The sequence below is a fragment of the Megalobrama amblycephala genome, linkage group LG1, assembly GCF_018812025.1.
Source record: "Megalobrama amblycephala isolate DHTTF-2021 linkage group LG1, ASM1881202v1, whole genome shotgun sequence".
NCBI lineage: Eukaryota > Metazoa > Chordata > Actinopteri > Cypriniformes > Xenocyprididae > Megalobrama > Megalobrama amblycephala.
The window spans coordinates 36,904,128-36,928,910 of record NC_063044.1 but is presented as its reverse complement, the minus strand read 5'-3'; the positions used below and the strand labels follow the sequence as shown (position 1 = coordinate 36,928,910).

Here is a 24,783-nt window from a genome sequence, read left to right as displayed (position 1 = left end):
AAACTCGGGTTCAAAGGTCCAGAAATTTATTCATATTAGTGAAACAATACATAATCTTATCAATTAGATCTATGGCAAGATTATCAGTTTTTAATTTTAACTTGTAATTGCAAAAAAAGGTCTCAATTTGAATGTATAATCACAATAACATTTTCATGGAAATTGACTTCTGCTGATGTTTCTGAGGTTCATCACAGCAGGTTGTTAAATCTGACACAGAGACACACAAGATTCACGATAAACCAGAAATCCAGCACAGAGGGGTTCAGTGAATGTGGTGTTGAATGTGTGTAAGTGTGTGAGTGTGTGTGTGTCAGAGATGCTGTAGAAGGAGAGAGTGCCGGTGGACACGTCCACATACACTCCTACTCTATTAGACGATGAAGGGCGAGGAATATTTGTGCTCTTATTATTGTACCAGGCAGAATAACCTTCATCACAACAGTAAAGATTCCAGGACTCTTTATTGAGTCCAAGCCTACAGTCACTCCCACCTTTCCTGTTCATTCCTTTATAAGCAACTGCGACATGACCACATTCAGTCCATTTAACCTCCCAGTAACAACGTCCAGTCAGACTCTCTTGACACAGAACCTGCTCACAGAGATCAAATCTCTCTGGATGGTCAGGATACAACTGATGCTCTTTCACATGTGTAATCTTCCTGTTCCCTTCAGACAGAATGAGTTGAGTGTGTGCTGTGTTTGGATCCAGTGTGAGATCACAGGCATCTGAAGACAAGAAGAGAGATCAGAACAACTACAACATCATTAAATATGCACAGGCATGTTTGTGTGTGCATGTGCGTGTGTGTGTGTGTGTGTGAGAGAGAGAGAGAGAGAGAGAGAGAGAGGGAGGACTCACATTTTCTCAATCCTGGTGTAATCCTGAAATTTCCTCCATGGTCTAAACTATACAGACACAAAAACAATGTAGAGTAGACTGATAACTAACATCTAATGAAATTGTTTTATTCTTGTAAACAAAGAGCTACAGCAGCACCAGTGTTTAGAGAAAGATAAGTAAATTCTGAATTTTAACCTGATAGACAAAGTATTACAAGTACTGAGCAAATTCTGATTTAAACATTTAACCTTCTTTTATTAGGCTCAGTTTTGAATATGCCTTTCATTGTAATATAAAATCCCATTTCAAATGGAAAAAAAATAAATTGTTTGTAATTATTAATGTTTTATTCATTTAGAGCCAGCTTGATATTAAACTAACAGTGTTGTGAGCACTGTTGATTATTAGATCAATGTTCTATTTTTCTTAAGTGAGCTTTATGGATTCTGCTGCATTCAAGATAAAGCAAGATTTAAAAACAATAATAAAAACAAAAACAATGATTCTGAGTATCAATTACAACAGGTAAATACAATTTATTATCTGTCAAAATAACGAAATGCACTTTGAAATACCACGTGATAATGGAGTTAATGAACTTTTTATTTTTTATCAGGAGATTCTGTACTCATTGAGAAGATGTCTTAGTGCCCTCTCTAGCATATAACGGAAAACACAGAAAGCTGTAAAATCTTGTCTTTGGGAAGCATTATCTCATAAAAGATGAAATAACTCATACAGTTCATCTGGAAAGTATTCACAGCACTTCACTTTTTCTACATTTTGTTATGTTAGAGCCTTATTCCAAAATTCAATTAATTATTTTCCTTAAAATTCTACAAACAATACCCCATAATGGCAATGTGAATGAGGTTTGTTTGAAACCTTTGCAAATTTACTAAAAATAAGAAAAATTTAAAAAATCACTTAAGTGTACATAAGAATTCACAGCCTTTGCTCAATACTTTGTTGAAGCACATTTGGCACCAATTACAGCCAATTACAAAGTCTTTTTGAGTATGATGCTACAAGCTTGGCACACCTATTTTTGGGAAGTTTCTCCCATTATTTACAGGAACTCTTAAACTCCATCAGGTTGGATGGGGAGCGTTGGTGCACAGCCATTTTCAGATCTCTCCAGAGATGTTCAGTCAGGTTCAAGTCTGGGCTCTGGCTGGGCCACTCAAGGACATTCACAGAGTTGTCCCATAGCCACTCCTTTGTTATCTTGGTTGTGTGCATAGGGTCATTGTCCCATTGGAAGATTCCCAATGGGACACCCCAAGTCTGAGGTCCAGAGCGCTCTGGACCATTGCTACATTAATTTTTCCTTCGTCTTTTCCTCTCTCCACAGAGAAATGCTAGAGCTATGTCAGAGTGACCAGCGGGTTCTTGGTCACCTCCCTGACTAAGGTCCTTCTCCACCGTGTAGCGCCTGGAGCGATTAAACACAATTATTCAATATATTTAATGAATTACCCATGAACTCACTCTATCAAAGTTCTGTGAACCCATCCCCCTAAAACTGCAACCAGCATCCCAAATGTAGCTAGCACACAGGCAGAACTAGGTGTCCTGTTACAGATACATGGTACTTTTACGATCAGAAAGAATTTTGTAGAGACTAGTGACTCATTCTTCCTGAGAAGGACAAATAAACTCTCTTAACCCTCTGGAGTCTGAGGCTGATTTGGGGCCTGGAGAAGTTTTGACATGCCCTGACATTTGTGCTTTTTTCAGTTGTTCATAAACATATTAATGGAAAAAGTGTCATTACACTGTATTCAGCACAAACTAGGCTACCATAATATGTGAGGAACATGTATGTACATGTTTGTGTTTTTGAAGGAATAACATTTATGCGTGGTTATTGAAAAAACAAAATACTTAAGTCACTGAAATAAGGCCAAAAAAAGTATAGTAAATCTGTGTTTACAAGACTTTTGGGTATTGGAGGTTGTAAACTAGAGTTTTTGCTTCAAAATTATGTAAAAATTATGCTGCCTACTCCTTCATATAAAAAAATATATTGATTTAGTTTTTGTAAGACACTTTTTGCCAAGAAACACAGTATGCGAGGAGGCGTGAATCACCACTGAATAATGGGCCATTCTCACCTGGGAAGACAAAAGAATTGGATAGTAATGAGCTGAAATGACTTGCATATTAATGAGGCATTTCAGTCAGGTAGGCTGTGAAAAAAACCTTCTGTGATGTCTCAAGCTCATCATGATATATGAAACATACAGAAAAATAATATTACAATATAAAGTAATGGTTTTATATTATACTTTAAAATATAATGTATTTCTGTGATGCAAAGAGTCTGAATATAGGCTTTTAGTTTAAAAGCATACACATTTGGAGAAATATTGGATTCTCATATGCTTATGTCAATTTTCTATACAGAGGAGTTATTATTTATTTAACATTCATTGTCATTACTATGAGCGCTGGTGTTTTCAATTCATCCTTGAAGTCGGAGGGCGCTCTCTGTGCATTTTTAGTCCACAAATTCATCTAAAAGAAGAAGAGGCTATTCCATGAATGGAGTTTCCAATTCATACTGCAGCCGGAGGGCGCTAAAGAAACAAAAACTCATCTAAAATTCAACTATAGAAGAAAAGAAAACAGGAACTAACTGCATGTCTTCTAGAGCTCGCTAACCATGATTTTTACATCCAGATAAACACTTTTCAAGACAATAAATACACGATTGAGACAATGAATGCATGTATTGCCTCTGAATTTGCGTCTGAATAGCGCTGGCTCCGTGGGCGTGGCCGCATTAGCAGATAATGAGCTGAATCACGGACTTCTGACATGGCTCTCTTTTCATACAGATTACATAAACACAGAAGGTTTGTTTTCGATTTGACTTACATGATTTAAAACCTGACATCTTAACGTTTTTTTAGACATAAGTTTATTTTTTCTGTGATTAGTATTCACTAAGTTACAGTTCAGATTGGACTTCGTTCAGAGGGAGAGGAGAAATCACGCATCATGCTAGTTTTCTTTATTTTACAAAAAGCACAACATTGTGTTTTTACTCTGAGTGTATACAAATAAAAGAAGATATTCTATAGTTTCAATTGATATATTACTTATGTCTCTACGACAAAAAATGACGGAGTATTTTAAGTCTGTTTTGCTGCAATGTGAAAAAAAACCTGCAAAACGGCGCGTTTTCAGACCTCAGCGTGTTAATCCTATGTATTCTCTAGATAACTACTTGGGAAATGTATAAACATGTATCCAATTTTCCTATCACATGACTTTCCTTTTATAGTCTTTATTCTATGTATTAATTCTCTCTTTTGAACTATTTTGGTATTAATGTTCCATAGTTGCAAATGTATAGTTAACTGAAATCACATTGGTAGCATGTTTGGTATCTACGGACTCCAACTTTCGTTTCCTATTTGGTCATTTATGTTACATGTTACTAACTCTGTGACACATTAGTATTATAAGAATCTAGAAGGTTCTTTTCTCATTCATCCAATCCAGTGTCTTATGCTAATATCTTGCTACAGAACAAAGACTCGTAAAACTTCCCTCTGAAAGGGAACTCCTTATTGACTCAGACACCTCAAGAGGGTGTGACATCTTCACCCCTTATATTCACTGATCACAAGATCAAACCTCTTCTCTTCCTCTTCTTCTCTTTTACTGACAAATGATGATGTTAAGATGATGCTGTAAGAAGCTAGAAGCTTCCAAAGGAACCCCAAGCTTGTGACAGGCTCTGGCCTAGACCTTCCATTCACCAAAGATCCTCTGAATCCAACTGGTTCTCTTTCATCAAGACAAGTTTAGCTAAGATTCAACAGGAGCCTCCACAAATTGCATCAGGACAGATTTAATTCAACTGGGAGAGACATGCAAGTATCGAACTTAGTCTCATTATCTGATACATTGAGTATCCTTACCCCTTTTAAAGAAGGGTGTGTTAAAACTAGACTGATGGTTTGCTCAAGGCTGGTGATCTGCTGAATTCCAAACAATGCTGTAACTTCTTGCTTTCCTGCACTCTGCTTTAGCTCTCTCCTTCCCTTGGTAAACTGCATGCATGTATGTGTGTGAATGTTAGAGTAGTTAAGGGTTTAGTCTAGTTAATAAAGTCTTGTTCATGTCACACGGAAAATTGTCTGTGTTTCACGCTCATATACTGGAATCCCTATTCATGCAGATCCTGACTACAGGCTCTTAGCAGTACTGTACAATAAGATTGTTATTTCCCATAACCTGGAAATGAACATTTCTTAGAATTAATAAACAATTAACACTGTGTGTTCATTGGACAACATGTTAATTGGTTGTAATATTAATTTTATTACATTAAGTTAATTTTATTAAGTGATCTAAGTATTTATAATTAATTATAACTGGTTATGATTAATTATTCATATTTATTTTGAGCTAATTTGCTACAACCGAATGCTCATTTTGGCCGGGCGGCCCACTCTAGGAAGAGTCCTGGTGGCTCCAAACTTGTTCCATTTACCATATTTCTTCCAGAGATTTTTCTGTACCCTTCCCCAGATCTGTGCCTCGATACAATCCTGTCTCGGAGGTCTACAGACAATTCCTTGGACTTCATGGCTTGGTTTGTGCTCTAACATGTTTACAAAAAAATTCCAAATCATGTTCAATCAACTGAATTTGCCACAGGTGGACTCCAATCAAGTTGTAGAAACATCTCAAGGATGATCAGTGGAAACAGGATGCACCTGTGCTCAATTTTGAGTGTCATGGCAAAGGCTGTGAATACTTATGTACATGTGATTTTTTCATCTTTTATTTGTAATAAATTTGCAAAGATTTCAAACAAACTCTTCACGTTGTCGTTATGGGGTATTGCTTGTAGAATTTTGAGGAAAATAATGATGGACATTTTAGCATAATTGGTGTCGAATCAAATGATATCCAATTTTTCCATATCGGCCATTTTGAATTTTGTGCTAAAATGCTGTAATTTACGAACGCAATAGCGTATCGTTACGAAACTCTGTATGCTTCTTTGGCACCATGCCCTGACCATACTCAAAAAGTTTTGGTGCAGCGCCACCTTGTGGTTAAAAGTTATAAAAGAATTTACAAAAATGCCTTTTGACTATATTAACCGATTGTAATGCAACTGGTCTCAGTAGATTCCTTGGGTCATTCTGAGAACATAGATATCAAATTTTCCATAGTCGGCTGAACTTCCTGTCTGCCATATTGTTTTTCTTTAAAAACCTACTTTTTCAAACTCCTCCTAGACCATTGCTCCGATTTTCACCAAAATTGAACCGTATCATCTTCAGACCATGCCGACAAAAAGTTATGGATTTCAAGTTGATATGTCAAACAGTTTTCGTATACCGGAGCAAGGAATTTGAGGCAGGATGCAAAATGACTCTTGAAGCTGTATCTCTGTAATGCTTTGACATATTGACACCAAACTTTGCCAGTGTCATTGTCACCTCACTCTGACCATACCACATTAATTTGGTCACAATGCCACCTATTGGTCGAAAGTGATGAACCAGTAAATCCTCATTTTTTATCATTTTTAAGCTCTTTTGCCTAAAATGATCTTAATGGGTCTTTAATTGCTCATTGTTGCAGTTGGTCTGATGCTCACAGCCATGTTGGCCTGCTTCTTGTGCCGTTTTTGTGCTTGGCCCCGTAACTGCTGCTTGCAGCTATATTTGTTATTGTTATTGTTCGTTCAAGTGCAATAGAGAACTTGATTCTGGTACACATCTTTCTGTGCGTCATGTCACATAGATAGGACATTTACAGACAGCATGTTTTCTTTTGTTGTGCTTGAATAGTTTAAAGGCATTTGCATGAATAAAAGTCTGACCATTTAATGTAACACTAACCAAAGGATGACAAAAAAACTGATTTTTCTGCGTTAATTGTGTTGAATATTTTTAAAATGTTAAACTGAAAAAATGAATTACACGCATTAACGTGTTAACGTTAATGCGTGCAATAATAATAATACACGAAACAATTTCTTCACAAAAGTTTAGATAATCCCTATCACATACAGACATCACTGCCCCACATACTTGAGTATCTGTAGTGAGCAGTTTGGATCCTTCAGCTTGTTGTTGAGCAGCTTGACTCCTGAATCTCCTGGGTGATTGTAGCTCAGATCCAGCTCTCTCAAGTGTGAGGGGTTTGAACTTAGAGCTGAACACACATAACCACAGCCTTCCTCTGTCACCATACAGCCTGACAACCTATAGATGGATACATAACACACACACATACACACACATTTTATTTTTATATAGAACACGATGGGTAACTGAAGGCCGACGGGCCACATATGGCCATAGTATGCTCAGATGATTAACCCTTTCGCACGTAAGTTTTAAATATTCTGGCTGACCGTTATTTAGAACGTATCACTTTATGGTTTCCATGGTGACGCGTCATCGCTTGTTATGTGACACACCGCAGCACTGTATGAATGATAATCTGCTTTCATTTAATTTTTCCTTTGTTATTAAAAATATTCACAAATTTGTTGACTATAGCATGAAATATCTAATATTCCGATTGACAAATATGTGCAAGTGGATGTGTTTTGCAGTTTAAACACCTTTATAACGATCATGTTAGTTGAGCCATATGCGCGATGGGCGCCGCCATGTTAGTTTGCGCCGCACAGAGAATCGGATCTGTTGGATTTACAACCCGTGAATTTATTCACTTCTCCCGAAATACATGAAAGTAAGTGAGTCGGTGAACTGGGGAAGAATAGAGTAAGCTTTAAAGTTACTTTCACAATGTGTATCTGATATGAATAAAACGTGTCGTCTAATTATAATGGAAAGGGTTGTTATTTCCGCTTCTATAGACATCATTGTGTATTTTACAAACTCTAAATATATTGTTTTGTTAGTACTCGTGTGGATTTAAATGTCTGAAATCTACAATAAACATTATTTGGTTGAAAACACTGCATATATGTAATATATGAAAAGCGCTGCACGCGTCCGTCTCTGGTTTAGCGCCAGCCAAAGCGCGCACGCACATTTGAATTTGGCAGTTGATCACGCGATGCACTGAACGTTCTAATCACACCGGTGTGATCGTACGCTCCTGGGGCCAGCCAAGACTGATCACACCGGTGTGATCGTACGTGTTAAAGGGTTAAAAAAACATTTGAAAAGTCATTAATGGAAAGAATGCTTTCAGGTTATGTAGACTAACTCTAACTAGGAGAGGTCACAATTACATCTGATCCCCGTATTATTTGCAGCGTAGTAGGATTGTCAAAATTGAAAAGTGTCAAAAACTTTAAAAAGTGATTTCATCAACTACTGGCTTGACATGCATTATAAAGCATTTTTAGTCGTTTTCATGGATCCATGTAAATGAGGATCTGTATGCTAAACTTGTCAAAAAAGCAAAGCAAAATATGCACTAATATGCATTAATTCATGCTTAACTAATGTACAGATAATCATGAGTTAATGTATGACTCATAAAGGACTAAAACATTTATTAATGATTATTGCATTAGCAACAAATGAAGATTCTATATCAGAGGTCTTCAACCCTGCTCCTGGGGACCCACTGTCCTGGAAAGTTTATTTCCAACCTGCTTCAGCACACCTGCATGTGTAGTTTTAAGCCATCCTAAAGAGCTTGATTAGCTGCATCAGGTGTGTTTGATTAGGGTTGGAGCTAAACTCTCCAGGATAGTGGGTCCCCAGGAGCAGGGTTGAAGACCTCTGTTCTATATGATTAATAGAATAAGTAATCAATATATTGTTACTAGTTAATTGTGTCATAATGTATGAATTCCCTAATAACATATAGTATTAACTAATAGTGTAAATGTGTTAATTACCACCAGTACCGTCGCAAGGGCTGTGCCAAGTGTGGAACCGCACAGGGCCTCGCTCCAAAGTAAAGTGACAGCTGACTTGATGATGTAAAGCCAATAGTTTAAGTTCATGTTTTTGTCCTTCAAAATACTATATTATAATAGTTAAAAGACATAGCTAAAAGTAAGACTATGCGTATCACGACTGTATTATTCTGCTTGTTAAAAATAAATTATGCAGTAACTGACAATACTGAGTGTGTGCATGTCTGTGATTCACGCGCATACATGTCAATCAGCATTGCATACCACAGCAAGTTTGTAGAGAGCTTAATTCAGTCCATTTTAAATTCTGATTTTGGCCATTTCTGGAATTAGTCAAGCCATAGATATTACCTAAGAAGTTCAAGCAAATATGCAAAAAATCTGCACTCATTCTAAAATGTGCATTTATTGCATGGACAGGAGAGAGCATGGACACCTGCAGAATTTCATCTGACGGTACGCACAAAGGGTTTTTTATTTACCACTAAAAAGTTAAATAAGCATATAGCCTAGCTATTATACACCTTTTGGACCATCAGTGAGAGCAACAGTACTGCAGAAAAAGTGTAGATTACTAAATCTCTAGACATTTTAAACTTTTTGCAAATGCAAAAATTTCAAAAAGCAACAAAATTGTCAGATATTCATTTAGCATGTTCAGGAAAACAACTAAAAAACAGCGCTGGTTGTTTTCTCAATACTGTGTTTGTTTTACTGACTGAGAAATTGCTTCAAATGATTTAGTGAAAAACTAATGCGAGTAGATTACGTTCTTCATTACAGCAACAGTAGACCCGATTACTATAACTATAAAGTAGTCATGGCCTGAGCTTCCCCTTTCATGCTCCGAGACTCGAATGGTTGAGGATCCAAATGCAGTTTAATGAAGGGTAATCCATAATCAAGGTCAAAAACAGGCAAAGGGTAATAAATACAGAGGAAGACAGTCCAAAACAAACAACAGGGCAGCAACACAAAGGTAGGCAGGGTAATCCAAGAAACAGGCAGAGATCAAAACCAAGGAAAAGGGAACAAATGATAGAACGTTCAGAACTGCAGTTGTTACACTAGACAATACCAGGCTTATATAGGCAGAGTGACGAGCTTAACAAAGTAACAAGATAAGCTTACCTGGGCCTGGTCCAATGAGTGTCCATGGTAACTAACAAGTGAGCAGAGTGGCAGAAAAACATGGTGAACAAACAATGGAGGCACAGGGAACACAGGCAGGGATTTTGACAATTAACACTCACGCCACCGGCCTCGCCTCATTCTCACAAACTGCGGGTTGAAATCGCTGGTGTCTGTAACATCACAGACTACCTTGTAATCAGTCACGTCAGTCAGGCATAACCTGATATTGCTGATTTCAGCATGTTCCTGACTCAACATTTTTGTTAATCCTGGAACAACTTTCAAATCAACCAATCAGATTTGAGGGACAAGTTTACAGATTATGTCAAGTTTAGGCTTAAAATCATGAATGATGTTATTCATCTATCATTTCCCTATGATTTTTGGGATAACTTATGGGTAGGGTTAGGTTTAGGGGTAGGAATAGGGTTAAGACTAAATTTTCAGACTAGAATGTTGTTCCAGGATCAACAAAATATGTTGACCCAGGAATGCATCTAACTCAGCAATATCAAGACGTGCGTCACGTCAGCATGCTGGCGGGCTTTAGCATATCATTAACAGTGAACTAGCAGGGGAGTGTCAAGAGAAGCCAGGTTATCCCGGTATATTTTTCTGTTGATATGAAAAATCGTGTATATTTAGCAATATGGCAGGTGTATGGTGTATATTACGATGTTATGATGAAATACATGCCTTTCTTCACCAACGTTCTGAGTTGTTCAAAGCGTTTTTAAGGATACTGTGGATAATGTGTCCACTGTTTTAAAGAGCGATACCATTGTGCGGCGTTTACCTCAGTAAGTTGACTGAGTGGATCTCTGAGCTGGCGTGAGCGAATGGAGCCGGGGCTAATTTGCATATTCATTGATCCATGTTCAGGCACATGGTTTCTCCTACCATTGCTATGCTGATGACACACAACTCTTCCTTTCATTCCAACCAGATGATCCCACAGTAGCTGCACGAATCTCAAGCTGTCTGGCGGACATCTCGGCATGGATGAAAGAACACCATCTACAGCTCAACCTGGCTAAGACTGAGCTTCTCGTCTTCCCTGCCAATCCGACTCTAAATCACGATTTCAGCATCCAGCTAGGTACATCCTCAATTACCCCATCAAATTCGGCCAGAAATCTTGGAGTAATCCTTGATGATCAACTGATCTTCAAAGACCACATTGCAAAGACAGCTTGGTCATGCAGATTTGCACTATACAACATCAGGAAAATCAGGCCTTTTCTGACAGAACATGCAACAACTTCTGGTCCAGGGCCTGGTCATTTCTAGGCTTGATTACTGCAATGCACTTCTGGCTGGACTGCCATCATGCACAATCAAGCCTCTACAAATGATTCAGAACGCTGCAGCACGTCTCGTCTTCAACGAGCCCAAAAGAGCCCACGTCACGCCTCTCTTCATCTCTCTGCACTGGCTACCACTTGCTGCTCGCATCAAATTCAAGGCGTTGACGCTTGCTTACAGATCTACCACAGGCTCAGCACCCTCCTACTTCCACTCACTCTTACGAGTCTACACTCCTACCAGAAACCTGCGCTCACTAAAGGAGCGAAGGCTTGTGGTACCATCACAGAGAGGCACGAAATCACTTTCCAGAACATTCTCGTTCACTGTTCCTTGCTGGTGGAACGATCTTCCTGCCTCCATCCGGAATGCGGAATCCCTGGCAATATTCAAAAGACAGCTGAAAACCCATCTCTTTCGTGAGCACTTAACCTCATCTTAAAAAAAAAAAAAAAAAAAAAAAAAAAAAAAAAACTTCTTATTCCTATCCTTTCACTTCCTTTAATCCCTCTCTATTGTATCTTAGGATAATCTGAGCACTGCCTATAACTTGTATTATGAGCACTTCTTGTCTATTTGCCTCGTCATGACGACTCGCTTGTTGTATTCCTCACTTGTAAGTCGCTTTGGATAAAAGCGTCTGCCAAATGAATAAATGTAATGTAAATGTAATGTAAATGTAATGTATACTAAATGATGCAAGGGTGTAGAGTTACAGTCAAGCTATTTTAAGGCATGAAGAATTTTTTTTCACAGGGGAAAAAACTTAAATATGTCATTTTTGTGATTAATGCATTTTATGGGATAAAATTATTGACTACAGGGCGACTTTAAATAAAAACAGAATTTAATTTCAATATAATATTTTTTGAATATACAGTAATTTACCAGAACCAGAAACAGAGAGAGCTTTATTGCCAAGTATGTTTACACACACAAGGAATTTGTCTTGATGACAGGAGCTTCCAGTGCAGAATGTTATATATTCCATAACTCTCAAAATCCAGATAAGGGAGAACAAAACTAGGGTTGTAACGGTATGATAACCATCTCGGCAAATATCACGGTTTTACTGAATCACGGTATACGGTTTTAAACAATCAATTATTATTTTTATCATCAGTTAAAATTACCAATAAATTAATGAAAGTGTTTGTTTTGTCTATTCAGATTTCAATAATCAAAAACAATCAAGTAAATTTAATAAATGATTATGGATTAGATTAACAACTTTTATTTAATAATTTATTAAAATTCAGAAATTCTAGTTTGACTTAGTTCTTCTGGCGATTATTATTTAATACAAATATATTATCAAAAATTATGTTAATGAAATTAACTTTTTATCCTTTTAAGTTTTGGCAAAGTGCTGCACAACAGAGATTTACTAAATGTGACCCGCTCTGGCGAAATGAGTCGGAAGTCGCAACGTTCTATTTTAAGGGCCAATAATGTGGAAAAACAATGAAAAAATTGATTTTTTAAAGCTAATTTCAAAGAACAGACTTTCAAAAATAATCTCCCAAAGTTTCGTAGTCCAGATAATTGAGTAAAGGTATTAAATGGCTATTAAATTTGACATGGAACTCCTCTGGTCACTTATGAGCATTTCCCGGTATCCCCTGAAACGTCTCTGCTCTCCAAATATGGTGTTACACATTGTATAGAACCAATCAAAAAGCTTAGAAATGTAAACACACTGACATAAACGCTGATTTTTATCAATGGGAAGCCCTGTTTCGACTGACAGGCACGCAATCGGTCCAGCCATCCTCCTGTCAGACTAGCGCGCGCTCTGTGTAAACAAGCTAGCAGATCTCCTCAATGTCTAGTTGTGAATCAGTTAGCGGTGATCGAGATGTTGAGTTAGCCAAAATATGTGCCTTTTGCTGTAAAGGGTGTAAACTCAACAATGGAGAGCCGTGTTTTCTGTCATTTGATGAAGATTTTGTTTACGAGATACGTCTGTCTATGGCCTCTCTCACTTTCTCTCTCTCTCTCTCACTCACACACACACACACACACACACACACACACACACACACACACACACACACACACACACACACACACACCCTCTCTCTCAAGCAAAAGTGTAGCACCTCTGTTCAATCTTTCTGATTTTAGTAAATCTTTGTAAAAGTGCCTTATAAAATATTAATTTAAATAAATACTTTAAAATAATTTGAGCTTCAGCCTGGTTTAATAGCATTTATATATATAAAAATGTCTTTGGTCAAATTAAGCTGTAAAATAAATAGTTTATCCCTTTAAATGCAATGGATTTTGAAAGATATCAACAAAAAACGGGCAAAAAACTTTAAAAGCGATTTTCTTAGGTTTTCAATTGGAAAAAGAGGGCAGACGACCATAATTCAAATGGGTATATCTTTAAAACCATTCAAGGTATGACTTTGACTAGGGTATCATTTTAAAGCTTATTGTCTCATCTTTCCATTGATACCAAAATCTCAATTTTGAAATTTGGGTCACTGTGACTCATTTTGCTGGATCAGGTAACAAATTAAAGCATGGAAAAAAAATATATTCCTTAAATAATATTTAAATAAATTGCATTATTATTATTATTATTATTATAAATATTATTATTTTGAGAAGTACATTGTATTTTACAATCATAATATATTTCTGTCAATTTCTTCGAGTTAAAAAACAGTCTTTGAGTGTCAGTGTATTTGACAATGTTTTTTCTCAAATAAAATGATGAAATGCACATTATGCGTTATCTCAGAGCAACCTTGGATATGTTTGTGTTCATGTCCTCAGATAACGAGATGGCAAACACTGAAAAAACAATAAGAGTGTTGCGCATACTTAAGTATGTAGTACACGAAACAGCGCAGCTCATTCACACCAGCTGACACGCAAAACAAACAGATATATTGATACAGCTGTCTTTTTGCGCTTTAATATTCACAGACCCCGCCTAGACCATGTTGCGATTTGATATATTGTACAGCTCTGCTTTCGTTTTTTTCATCAGTCCATTAAATTGCGTGTTTTTACGTGACATCACTGCATTATACTGTACATTCCATTTTCATGACTGGATTTCGGGATTCCCTCTCCATTACGCACATCATACAACTTAAGTAATAAACGGAACATACCTGCATCTGCACAGATGGTGTTCTTGAATAAAGGTGAACATGTTCGATGTGTTTCCTCCTTTTGCATGTAGGCCTACTTTGCATCCACTTTTTTTGCAAACTGGATATCTACACTCGAGGACAACCCCCGAGTTTGTTTTTCCATATCGAAAGTATTCCCATACTGCAAATTGTAACTTATTTTTCAACGAGGGATAGAGATTAGAGATAGAAACGTCTGTCTCTGACATTGTCTCTGCTGTATGTGTGTGTGAGGAGCAAGTTTAGAGTGTAGTGAAGTGGAAAGTTGCTGTCTATGTGCAAATAAGATTCTGCGTCTTATTTTTTTTTCAATACCGTAAATAACCAAATGTACACAATATGATAATATGATAGTCATACCGGTATATCGTTACAACCCTAAACACAACCACATAAAAGACAGAGGGAGAACACAGGGACTAAATACACGTTGCAAACAAGGGAACTCAATCAGGTAATGAACAGGACACAGGTGAAAGAAATGAGGAAAACATTTGGGGAATAATGAAGAAAATAGGGAAAACTAGGTCATAAGAAAAAACACAAGACACAGAGCATACATGTAGCACATGGCATGTAGATTGTATATGTACCACTCCTGATGTATGTATTGCCATAATGGAAAACTTTCACACAGGATCACAATGCACATTGTGTGTTTGGAAATATTTCTGCAAGTACTTCAATGTAACTCCAGCCAACTACCACTGAAGTAATGGTGAGGTGGAGCAGTTAACATCTAAGCTTATAAAGAGGAAATTAATGTAATCTAAATACTTCAAAACCGGGGTAGCCAACCCTGCTCTTGGAAATCTACCATCCTGCAAAGTTCAACACCAACACCGATCAAACACACCAGAACCAACAAGTGGACGTAACATCTGTATCTGAACTCCACCAGATAAAATACATGAGATGAAATTCTAAATACTTCCATCAGGAATCCATCAGAGATAAGACATTAAAATATTTCTACTACAAACCTCAGTATCTGCAGATGACAGTTTGGACTCTTCAGTCCATCAGAGAGTAGCTGCACTCCTGAATCCTGCAGGTCATTGTTACTCAGATCCAGCTCTCTCAGGACAGAGGTTGAGGACTGAAGAGCTGATGACACAATTTTACAATGCTGAGCAGTGAGATTACAGCCAGCAAGTCTATGGATGAAACGTGGGTGAAGAAGTTACCATTACTACAGAGAAGCTATTATTATTATTATTTTGTAAATCTTTAAAAAATCAAACACTCACAGAGCTTTCCTGCAGTTGATCACAGCTGGTATCAGTCTTCTTCTACCCTCATCTGAAGTGTTGTATTTCTTGAGGTCCAGCTCATCCAGCACCTCCTCTAATATCTGAAGCATGTTGGTGATTGTTGAGCAGTGAGCAGGACAGATTTTCTTCACTGAGTGTTTGTCTGATTTCACAAACTTCTGAATCTCTCTGGAGAGAGTCTGATCTTTGACTTCCAGCAGACAGAGAAACAGATTGATGGATCTTTCAGTGGAGACTCCATGTCCATCTGTGATCTTCTCTTTAACATATTGAGTGGTTCTCCTGATGCTCTCTTGGCTGTTCTCTGTGTGTGTCAGTAGATCTTGTAAGAGTCTTTGACTGGACTCCAGAGAGACACCAAGCAGGAACCGCAGGAACAGATCCAGCTGTCCATTTTCACTCTGAAGGGCTTTATCTACCGCAACTTTAAGCAAACTTTGAACTGAAGCAAAATTACTCAATTCCTTCATAGTTGTATTTATGTGGTAGTAAAACACATAGAAAGCAGCGAGAAACTCCTGAACGCTTGAATGAATAAATGAATAGACTTTCTTCTGATTAATCACAGATTCCTCCTTAAAGATCTCTGTGCAAATCCCAGAATATGCTGAGGCGTCAGTGGCATCTATGCTGCTCTCTCTCAGGTCTTCCTCATAGAACACCACATTGCCCTTCATAAGCTGTTTGAAAGCCACTTCAGCAAGTTTCACAATCACATCTCTGTTGCATTGCAGGAGTTTCTCTGGATCTGTCTCTTCATACTTTTGATTCCTCATGTTGAACTGAATCAACAGGAAGTTTATGTACATTTCAGTAAGAGTTTGAGGGATTTCTGCACTCAGATCTTCTTTCAGGAGCTTTTGAAGCACAGTGACTGAGATCCAGCAGAAGACAGGTATGTGGCACATGACATGGAAGCTTCTTGCTCTTCTGATGTGTGAGATGATTGTTCTGGCTTGATTCTCATCACTGATTCTCTTCCTGAAATATTCCTCCTTCTGAGGCTCATTAAATCCCCAAATTTCTGTAAGACGGTTAATGTATTTGATGGGGATCTGATTGGCTGCTGCTGGTCTGGAGGTGATCCAGATGACAGCAGAGGGAAGCAGCTCTCCTTTCATGAGGTTCGACATCAACACACCCACTGATGAAGTCTCACTCACATCAGAAACTTTCTGAGCATCTGAAAACTTCAGTGTGATTCTGCTTTCATCCAGACCATCAAAGATGAACACAACTTTACACTCCTCATAAATCTTTGAGTCCAGATCTTGAAGTTCAGGATGAAAGTCCAACAGAAGTCTGTGAAGATTGTACTGATTATCTCTGATCAAGTTCAGCTCTCGAAATGGAAGCACAAACATGAAATCTACATCCTGATTGGCTTTTCCCTCGGCCCAGTCCAGAATGAACTTCTGCACAGAGACAGTTTTTCCGATTCCAGCAATGCCTTTAGTAAGAACAGTCTTGATTTGGTCTTTCTCCTTACATCCTGGTTCAGGTGAGGCTTTAAAGATGTCATTGCAGTTGATTGGAGTGTCTTGTGAGTGTTGTGTTCTGGCTGTTTTCTCAATCTGTAAAACTTCATGTTTCTCTCCCTCTGTGACGTAGAGCTGTATGTAGGTCCTGTTCAGGTGGGTTTCATTCTCTTTGAGTTTGATTCCCTCAAATAATCTTTCATACTTCTTCTTCATGCTTGTTTTGTGCTGGTCTTTGACTTTCTGCAGGTCTCCAGTCTCCAGTGTGTGTGCCTGCTGGACTGCTTCAGTTTTGTCCTGTCTGGAAAAAAAAAGAACAACAAAACAGACAGTGACTGTAGGAGATCTGAAATATATAGGTTACCCGGTATGATATCCAGATGAATCCCTGTGCAATGCATGTTGCATATTTTGGAGCACATATAATGATGTTTTATTGAAACTTAAGTTACTATTCATGTTAGATGCACTATATTACTTCAGGAAATTAACTCCGTACTAATTAAGGGTACTAATTAAGTTAAGGATACATAAATCACTTCTCCATTACTGAATATATGAGGTAGCATGGGGCCAAATTTCTCTGGAGACTCTGATCTCCATCTCTGTCTCTGTCAAGGCAACGTCGGTCCTTGAGTGCTGCTGTCCTACAGAGTTCAGCTCCAAACCTAATCAAACACACCTGAACAAGTTTATCAATGTCTTCAGGATTACTAAGGCTATGGGCCGGTGAGATTTATGTTTCAGGGTTGGAGCTAAACTTTCTAGGATCAACTTTGTGGTAAAAAAAAATCTAGAGGAAAGTAATTATCTGCATCTCTGTTAATGTACCATGAAACACAACGCAACTCATTACAGGCTAAAATGATAAAATCTACAGTGTCTTACCTGGGGTCAGATGTCATTGTTGCGTCACTGGATCCAGGGGGTAGATTCATAGACACACAGCTCAATCCATGAGATGTAGAGCTCATTTCAGAGAGATCGTCTTCTCTGTCATTACGGAGACTTATTTTAGTGTTTTCCTACACTCGTTTGACATAAAGAGTGTTGAGAGATTGATTTCAGACATTTTCTGTGGAATTTTTTTTCTGTTAGTACAATGATATAATACAGCTACTTCAAAGTAGTCTTAATCTAGATGGCTATTGCAGACTTTCTTTCTTCCCCATATTATTAAATACAAAACGTCCCCTTGGAATTATAAGGTTCTATCTGACATTTTTGTCAAAATTTAGTTATTCACATATTCATACTCAACTTATTTACATTATGTGATGTTTCTTTTTTTAAGTTGTGTACATTTTGATACTTTTTTTTAGAAAACAAAAAGTCACACTCTAACTTGGCTCTATAAGGTTCTATCTGCGTGAGCCAATCAGCACTTTGAATGCACACACGAGGACCAATCAGGATCAGCATTCTTTGTCATGTCGCTGCGATAGCGGAAGATATCGCATAAAAATGCTAAATCAGTGAAGAAAAGATAAAAAAATAATTTCATACAACGCAATGTTTATTAGAAACCTCACAATGAATTACTTTATTTTATGATCTTGTCAATGACAGCAGCCTAAATTAGTCTTTTTGTATGTTTTGCTGTATCTGTTGCTGAGGAGTTATTTTCAGTTAGACACCAAGCTAACGTTAGCCAGCCGCACTATTAAAATGATAGTGGAATGGTTTTGTAATCTATTTGCTTATTTCCAGTCACGACATTGTCATTGTCGTACTATGTAGCTATAAAGCTATTTGCTATGGCACACTGGATTAAAGTTAAATTAAAGTTAAGTTAAATTTTACATTGTTGGTAAAAAACGAGTTGTTGCATAGCTGAAGTAATTTAAATATTTTAAATGTTAAATATTTTGAATTTTATATATATATATATATATATATATATACACAGGTGCTGGTCATATAATTAGAATATCATCAAAAAGTTGATTTATTTCACTAATTCCATTCAAAAAGTGAAACGTGTATATTATATTCATTCATTACACACAGACTGATATATTTCAAATGTTTATTTCTTTTAATTTTGATGATTATAACTGACAACTAAGGAAAATCCCAAATTCAGTATCTCAGAAAATTAGAATATTGTGAAAAGGTTCAATATTGAAGACACCTGGTGCCACACTCTAATCAGCTAATTAACTCAAAACACCTGCAAAGGCCTTTAAATGGTCTCTCAGTCTAGTTCTGTAGGCTACACAATCATGGGGAAGACTGCTGACTTGACAGTTGTCCAAAAGATGACCATTGACACCTTGCACAAGGAGGGCAAGACACAAAAGGTCATTGCAAAAGAGGCTGGCTGTTCACAGAGCTCTGTGTCCAAGCACATTAATAGAGAGGCGAAGGGAAGGAAAAGATGTGGTAGAAAAAAGTGTACAAGCAATAGGGATAACCGCACCCTGGAGAGAATTGTGAAACAAAACCCATTCAAAAATGTGGGGGAGATTCACAAAGAGTGGACTGCAGCTGGAGTCAGTGCTTCAAGAACCACTACGCACAGACGTATGCAAGACATGGGTTTCAGCTGTCGCATTCCTTGTGTCAAGCCACTCTTGAACAACAGACAGCGTCAGAAGCGTCTCGCCTGGGCTAAAGACAAAAAGGACTGGACTGCTGCTGAGTGGTCCAAAGTTATGTTCTCTGATGAAAGTAAATTTTGCATTTCCTTTGGAAATCAGGGTCTTAGAGTCTGGAGGAAGAGAGGAGAGGCACACAATCCACGTTGCTTGAGATCCAGTGTAAAGTTTCCACAGTCAGTGATGGTTTGGGGTGCCATGTCATCTGCTGGTGTTGGTCCACTGTGTTTTCTGAGGTCCAAGGTCAACGCAGCCGTATACCAGGAAGTTTTAGAGCACTTCATGCTTCCTGCTGCTGACCAACTTTATGGAGATGCAGATTTCATTTTCCAACAGGACTTGGCACTTGCACACAGTGCCAAAGCTACCAGTACCTGGTTTAAGGACCATGGTATCCCTGTACTTAATTGGCCAGCAAACTCGCCTGACCTTAACCCCATAGAAAATCTATGGGGTATTGTGAAGAGGAAGATGCGATATGCCAGACCCAACAATGCAGAAGAGCTGAAGGCCACTATCAGAGCAACCTGGGCTCTCATAACACCTGAGCAGTGCCACAGACTGATCGACTCCATGCCACACCGCATTGCTGCAGTAATTCAGGCAAAAGGAGCCCCAACTAAGTATTGCGTGCTGTACATGCTCATACTTTTCATGTTCATACTTTTCAGTTGGCCAAGATTTCTAAAAATCCTTTCTTTGTATTGGTCTTAAGTAATATTCTAATTTTCTGAGATACTGAATTTGGGATTTTCCTTAGTTGTCAGTTATAATCATCAAAATTAAAAGAAATAAACATTTGAAATATATCAGTCTGTGTGTAGTGAATGAATATAATATACAAGTTTCACTTTTTGAATGGAATTAGTGAAATAAATCAACTTTTTGATGATATTCTAATTATATTACCAGCACCTGTGTGTATATATATATATATATATATATATATATATATATATATTGTCAGTGAAACATTTTTCAATGTTTATTAAACTTTGTTAAACACCTTTGCTGAAGCATTGTCTGTTTTCTTGCAGTTTTGTAGTCTTAAAATATCTTACATTTTTATAGTATTAAAGCTTAAATGTCAAATATTCAATAATTTAATTGATGAGGTCTTAATTACAACTATAAACGTTAGCATGTTATTTCAGACATACTGATGTCTGGAGAAAGCCATTTTACCTGTCCCACTATCTGTGGAATAAAGTCCTGCTCAGATGTATTACAGTAGCTGCTTTCTGTCTAAACAAACAGAAACTTAAATGGTCCCTGCAATAATGTGTTAAATTACCCACCATATTCCTACCTAAATTTAACATCTGCACTGGACAAAATATTTTAACACTGCCATTTATGCATATTCATTTAAAATTTGAAATAAATGTCATAAAAACCATTAAATGTAACTTTCTCATGCATTTCAATTCAACTAATTTTGTGTTTTAAAACAATTTATAAGTAAACTGTTTTTGTTTCTTGAAAATTATTGCTTCAATTAATTTTTTGGCAGATACAGTAGAACCATATAATTCTAAGTGAAAAGTGTTATTTTTTTTAGAATTAGAAGGTTCTATCTGTATTTCACCCGTTCCAAAAATCCCCATTTACAAATTTGAAAGGTTTTTGATATTGTACATATAGAATATATTTAGGGTCCCTGTCATTTTCATGTTTGAAAGAAACTTGTTCCCCATATAATTTTTGCTATATGTGTCATGAGCTGGATTTGATTATTTCCTTGTTTTCTGCTTTTCTCCCTGTTCTCTATGCTGATTTGTTTCAGCTTTTCGTCATTTCTGTTGGCGTTCGCGCTCTCGCATTCGCACCTGTTCTGTGTCTTCGTTGATTGTTCTGGCTATTTCTTCCTGCTGTTAGTTCGTGTCTTTGTCAGATGATTATGTACCTGTGTGTGTGGCGTACGTCTGTAGAACCTCTCTGCAATCGAAACTACTGTTTGTGTATTATCTGTCTTAGTCCCCGTTCTAGTACCTGTTCTCGTGGTCCGTCTATCTGAGCCTTCTGTCTACAAGCCTGGTTCCTACCATTCGCCAGGTTTGGTGTTCACCATCTACCAACTGAGGCACGCCCAGATCGGCCACTGAGCTCCAGTGCTCCGAGAGCTTCCATCAGGGAACGAACTCATTTATGATCTTCTGTTTACCGCCTGGCAGTCTGTTTTTGTTGGACTTAGAACTTAACTCTGAATAAACACAGTGAAATTGCCCCTTTGCTTCTGGGTCTTCTGCTGTCACATAACAATATGGAATGCAAAAACTTTGAAGCTTAATATCACAAAACTGCTCAGAATGCAGAGAGAACCTTATAATTCCAAGGGGACGAAATATAGCTTAATGTAATCTTAAATAATAATAAAAAAAATCTTTCATCATTTACTCACCCTCATGTCAATCCACACCTGTAAGACCTTTGGAACATAATTGAAGATAATGATCGGCAATGCATTCACAAGAAACAAAGGTCTTATGGGTGTGGAACAACATGAGGCTGAAAATTTAAAAACATTTTCTATTTTGGGTGAACTAACCCTTTAAAGATTCTTTAGGAACACATGATATTTTTCTAAATGTCCACAGAATTTGACCTTGAAAAAAAAAGTGACTGGGTATCTACCGATTATACTGCCCATTTCTTTTTTTAAGTAACAACATGTGTTTATCTCTTCTCTTATTAACCAAATAAGAGAAATATTGTTTTTGTACTGTGCTGAATGTGTCACACCTGCATTACAGATAAAAGCGTGTCTCGTTTTCTTGCCTTGTTTGTGCAACTGAAGCTACTAGTTCATTGGTGTTGCACCAGATCATAGAAGTACAAAAACACCAATTATGCGCATTAAAAAGTGTCCTGGTGAAGAAATAGCTTTTTTTTTTTTAACACAAGATCTACACATATCAGAATATAAACCAGTCTTTTTTTAAATTTTATATATATATATATATATATATATATATATATATATATATATAAAAGCAAAAAGCTCATTTTAACTACATGGTTATATTAAGAATAATTTCTGAACTTACCACAAAATATCTGACTGTTTAATTACCAAATCTTAACAGGTTTAAAGCCTCGAAATGGCATCCCTTCTTTTCCTCCTCTTTTACTTTCATTTTTGGCTACCTGGTTTTACCTTAAACTCCACCCATTTAAAAAGCACTCATGCTCCCTCTATTGACGCAATCTCCAGTGAATTTTAGAAAAGTTGATTTAAAGCTGATTTAGGGGACTGAACACACATTACAAATAAAAAATCTAACAACACAGAAAATATAGACATCAGTTTCATATAGTTTGATAAGGTATATAATGCTGTCAGCCAGTCATCATTCCATTATAATATGATCTACCTGATCAGGATGACCAACCTGTTAAACCTGTTGTAGTATTTGCTTGTAAGTGTTCTCTGGGTTTTAATCAAAAAAAAAAAAAAAAAAAAAAAAACCTGTAGGAATATCAAAATAAAACCTTCAGACATCATCATTCATCTTTCAACCATCACATTTAAAATGATAACATAGGCAGCACATTACATGAGGAAAACCTGCATTACCACAGTGGTAAAAATAATTTAAAATATAGAATAACAAGTCAGAATGCAGCAGCTCCATGTTTTGTGAGGGACAACAAACCTACATTAAACAACAGTTCCTTACTCATATCACAATGCCTTGTTGAATGCTGAGCTAATAAATGCAAGTCCTGTGAGTGTCAGTGGTTTCATACAAAGGGCTTGGACAACACACATTTATTAGCTCAGCATTCAACAAGGCATTGTAATATGAGTAAAGACTCTCGGCTCACAGAGAAAGTTATGGATAACTTTGTAAATTTATAGATTGTACTTCCTTTCAATGGAATTGGTTACACATGAGTCATTACTAGTGGGTTACCATGAACTTCACTTTAGAATACTTGATCCAAATAATTTGTAATTCCTTAAGAAGCATGTAGTAACACATTATATATATTATATATTATTATTATATATATATATATGAGTCATTATATCCAAAACTTTACAAAAACCTCAAAATCTTAAAATGACTTCAGTCTGTTACATGTGCACTCTGTTTTGGACTTGTTTTGCACTTGTGTTGTTCCATTTCCCGCCACTAGTTTATCACCATGGTTACTGAGCACTCCAATCATCACCTCCAGCTGTGTCTAATCACCCACCTTGTTATCCCATGTATATATACCCTGTGTTTTCAGTCCAGTGTTGTCTGGTATCGTTTGTGTATGTGTTGGTGTATGTTCCTGCCTGTTCCTGTTCATTCCTGTGGATTATCTAGTAAAAGACTTGTTTTGACTTTATCTCCTCGTCGTGTGCTTAATACATCAGCTACTGTAACAGAATACCTTACCAAAACAGTTAGACAGATTGTGGCGTGTTTATTGTTTGTTGTTTTCCGTGTCAGTGTTTTTCGTGTTTCACTTTTCATTCCCGTCATGATGTACACACCCGCGTTTCTGTTAATCTGCCTTGAGCAGAAGGACCGCTCCCTCGAGGCACATTTTAACGATTTTTTGTTCCTAGCACCATCGACATATTTCCCAGACAGCAGCCTTTGCAACTTTCTGTATGCCGGCCTCAACACTGCCACTAAAGCGCAGATGTCCAGGGAAGGGCCTCGAGGGAGTTTCTCTGAATACGTGGAGTGGGTGCTGGCGTCGTGTGGATCGTCGATGACTGTGGATTCCTGCGACAACGACGCCAGTTCCACTCCCACTCCAGTGCCCAGCCATCAACACCCTGACTGAGAGGATCGGCAGCTTGAGCACACCTCAGACCGTGATGATAAGGATTTCGCCACAATGTTTGAGCCAGCGCCAATGGGAGCGACCGAGCAGAACATCACCACGGAGCCGAGCCGGCTGTACCATCCGTCACGAGCGAATTCTAGTGGAATACGAGGATATGGAAGTGAGCCCCACCCAACCCCCTGCCACTGAGAGTGAGTTTTTGGTATGCACTGGTGACTGTTTTTTAGATATTGGAGAGGTTAACCTTCTACCTGTGCTATCACCACCTGAATCTACCTGGCATATGTCTAGTTCTCTGTTCCCTCCCAGCCTCCCTCT

At 37.5% G+C, this 24,783-nt stretch overlaps 2 protein-coding genes across 3 annotated transcripts in view; both read right to left on the bottom strand.

Annotated features, from left to right (window-relative positions):
* The window catches only part of LOC125245497 (zinc finger protein 585A-like), a 332,027-nt gene that overhangs the window by 181,213 nt on the left and 126,031 nt on the right, over window positions 1–24,783 (bottom strand). The window lies entirely within an intron of this gene.
* On the bottom strand, window positions 13–23,043 carry LOC125245484 (NACHT, LRR and PYD domains-containing protein 3-like). Of its 2 annotated transcripts, XM_048156076.1 has the most exons (8): window positions 22,722–23,043; window positions 17,963–18,149; window positions 15,573–17,375; window positions 15,306–15,479; window positions 9,863–9,893; window positions 6,915–7,088; window positions 865–911; window positions 590–731 (listed from the first exon to the last, which is right to left on the bottom strand). In XM_048156076.1, exons 2-8 carry the CDS (start codon window positions 18,046–18,048, stop codon window positions 722–724), a joined length of 2,325 nt encoding a protein of 774 aa, XP_048012033.1. In that variant the 5' UTR covers window positions 18,049–18,149; window positions 22,722–23,043; the 3' UTR covers window positions 590–721. The 2 variants fall into 2 exon arrangements, with proteins under 2 accessions (XP_048012027.1, XP_048012033.1); XM_048156070.1 differs by lacking the exon at window positions 9,863–9,893 and having other exon boundaries at window positions 13–731; window positions 22,722–23,038.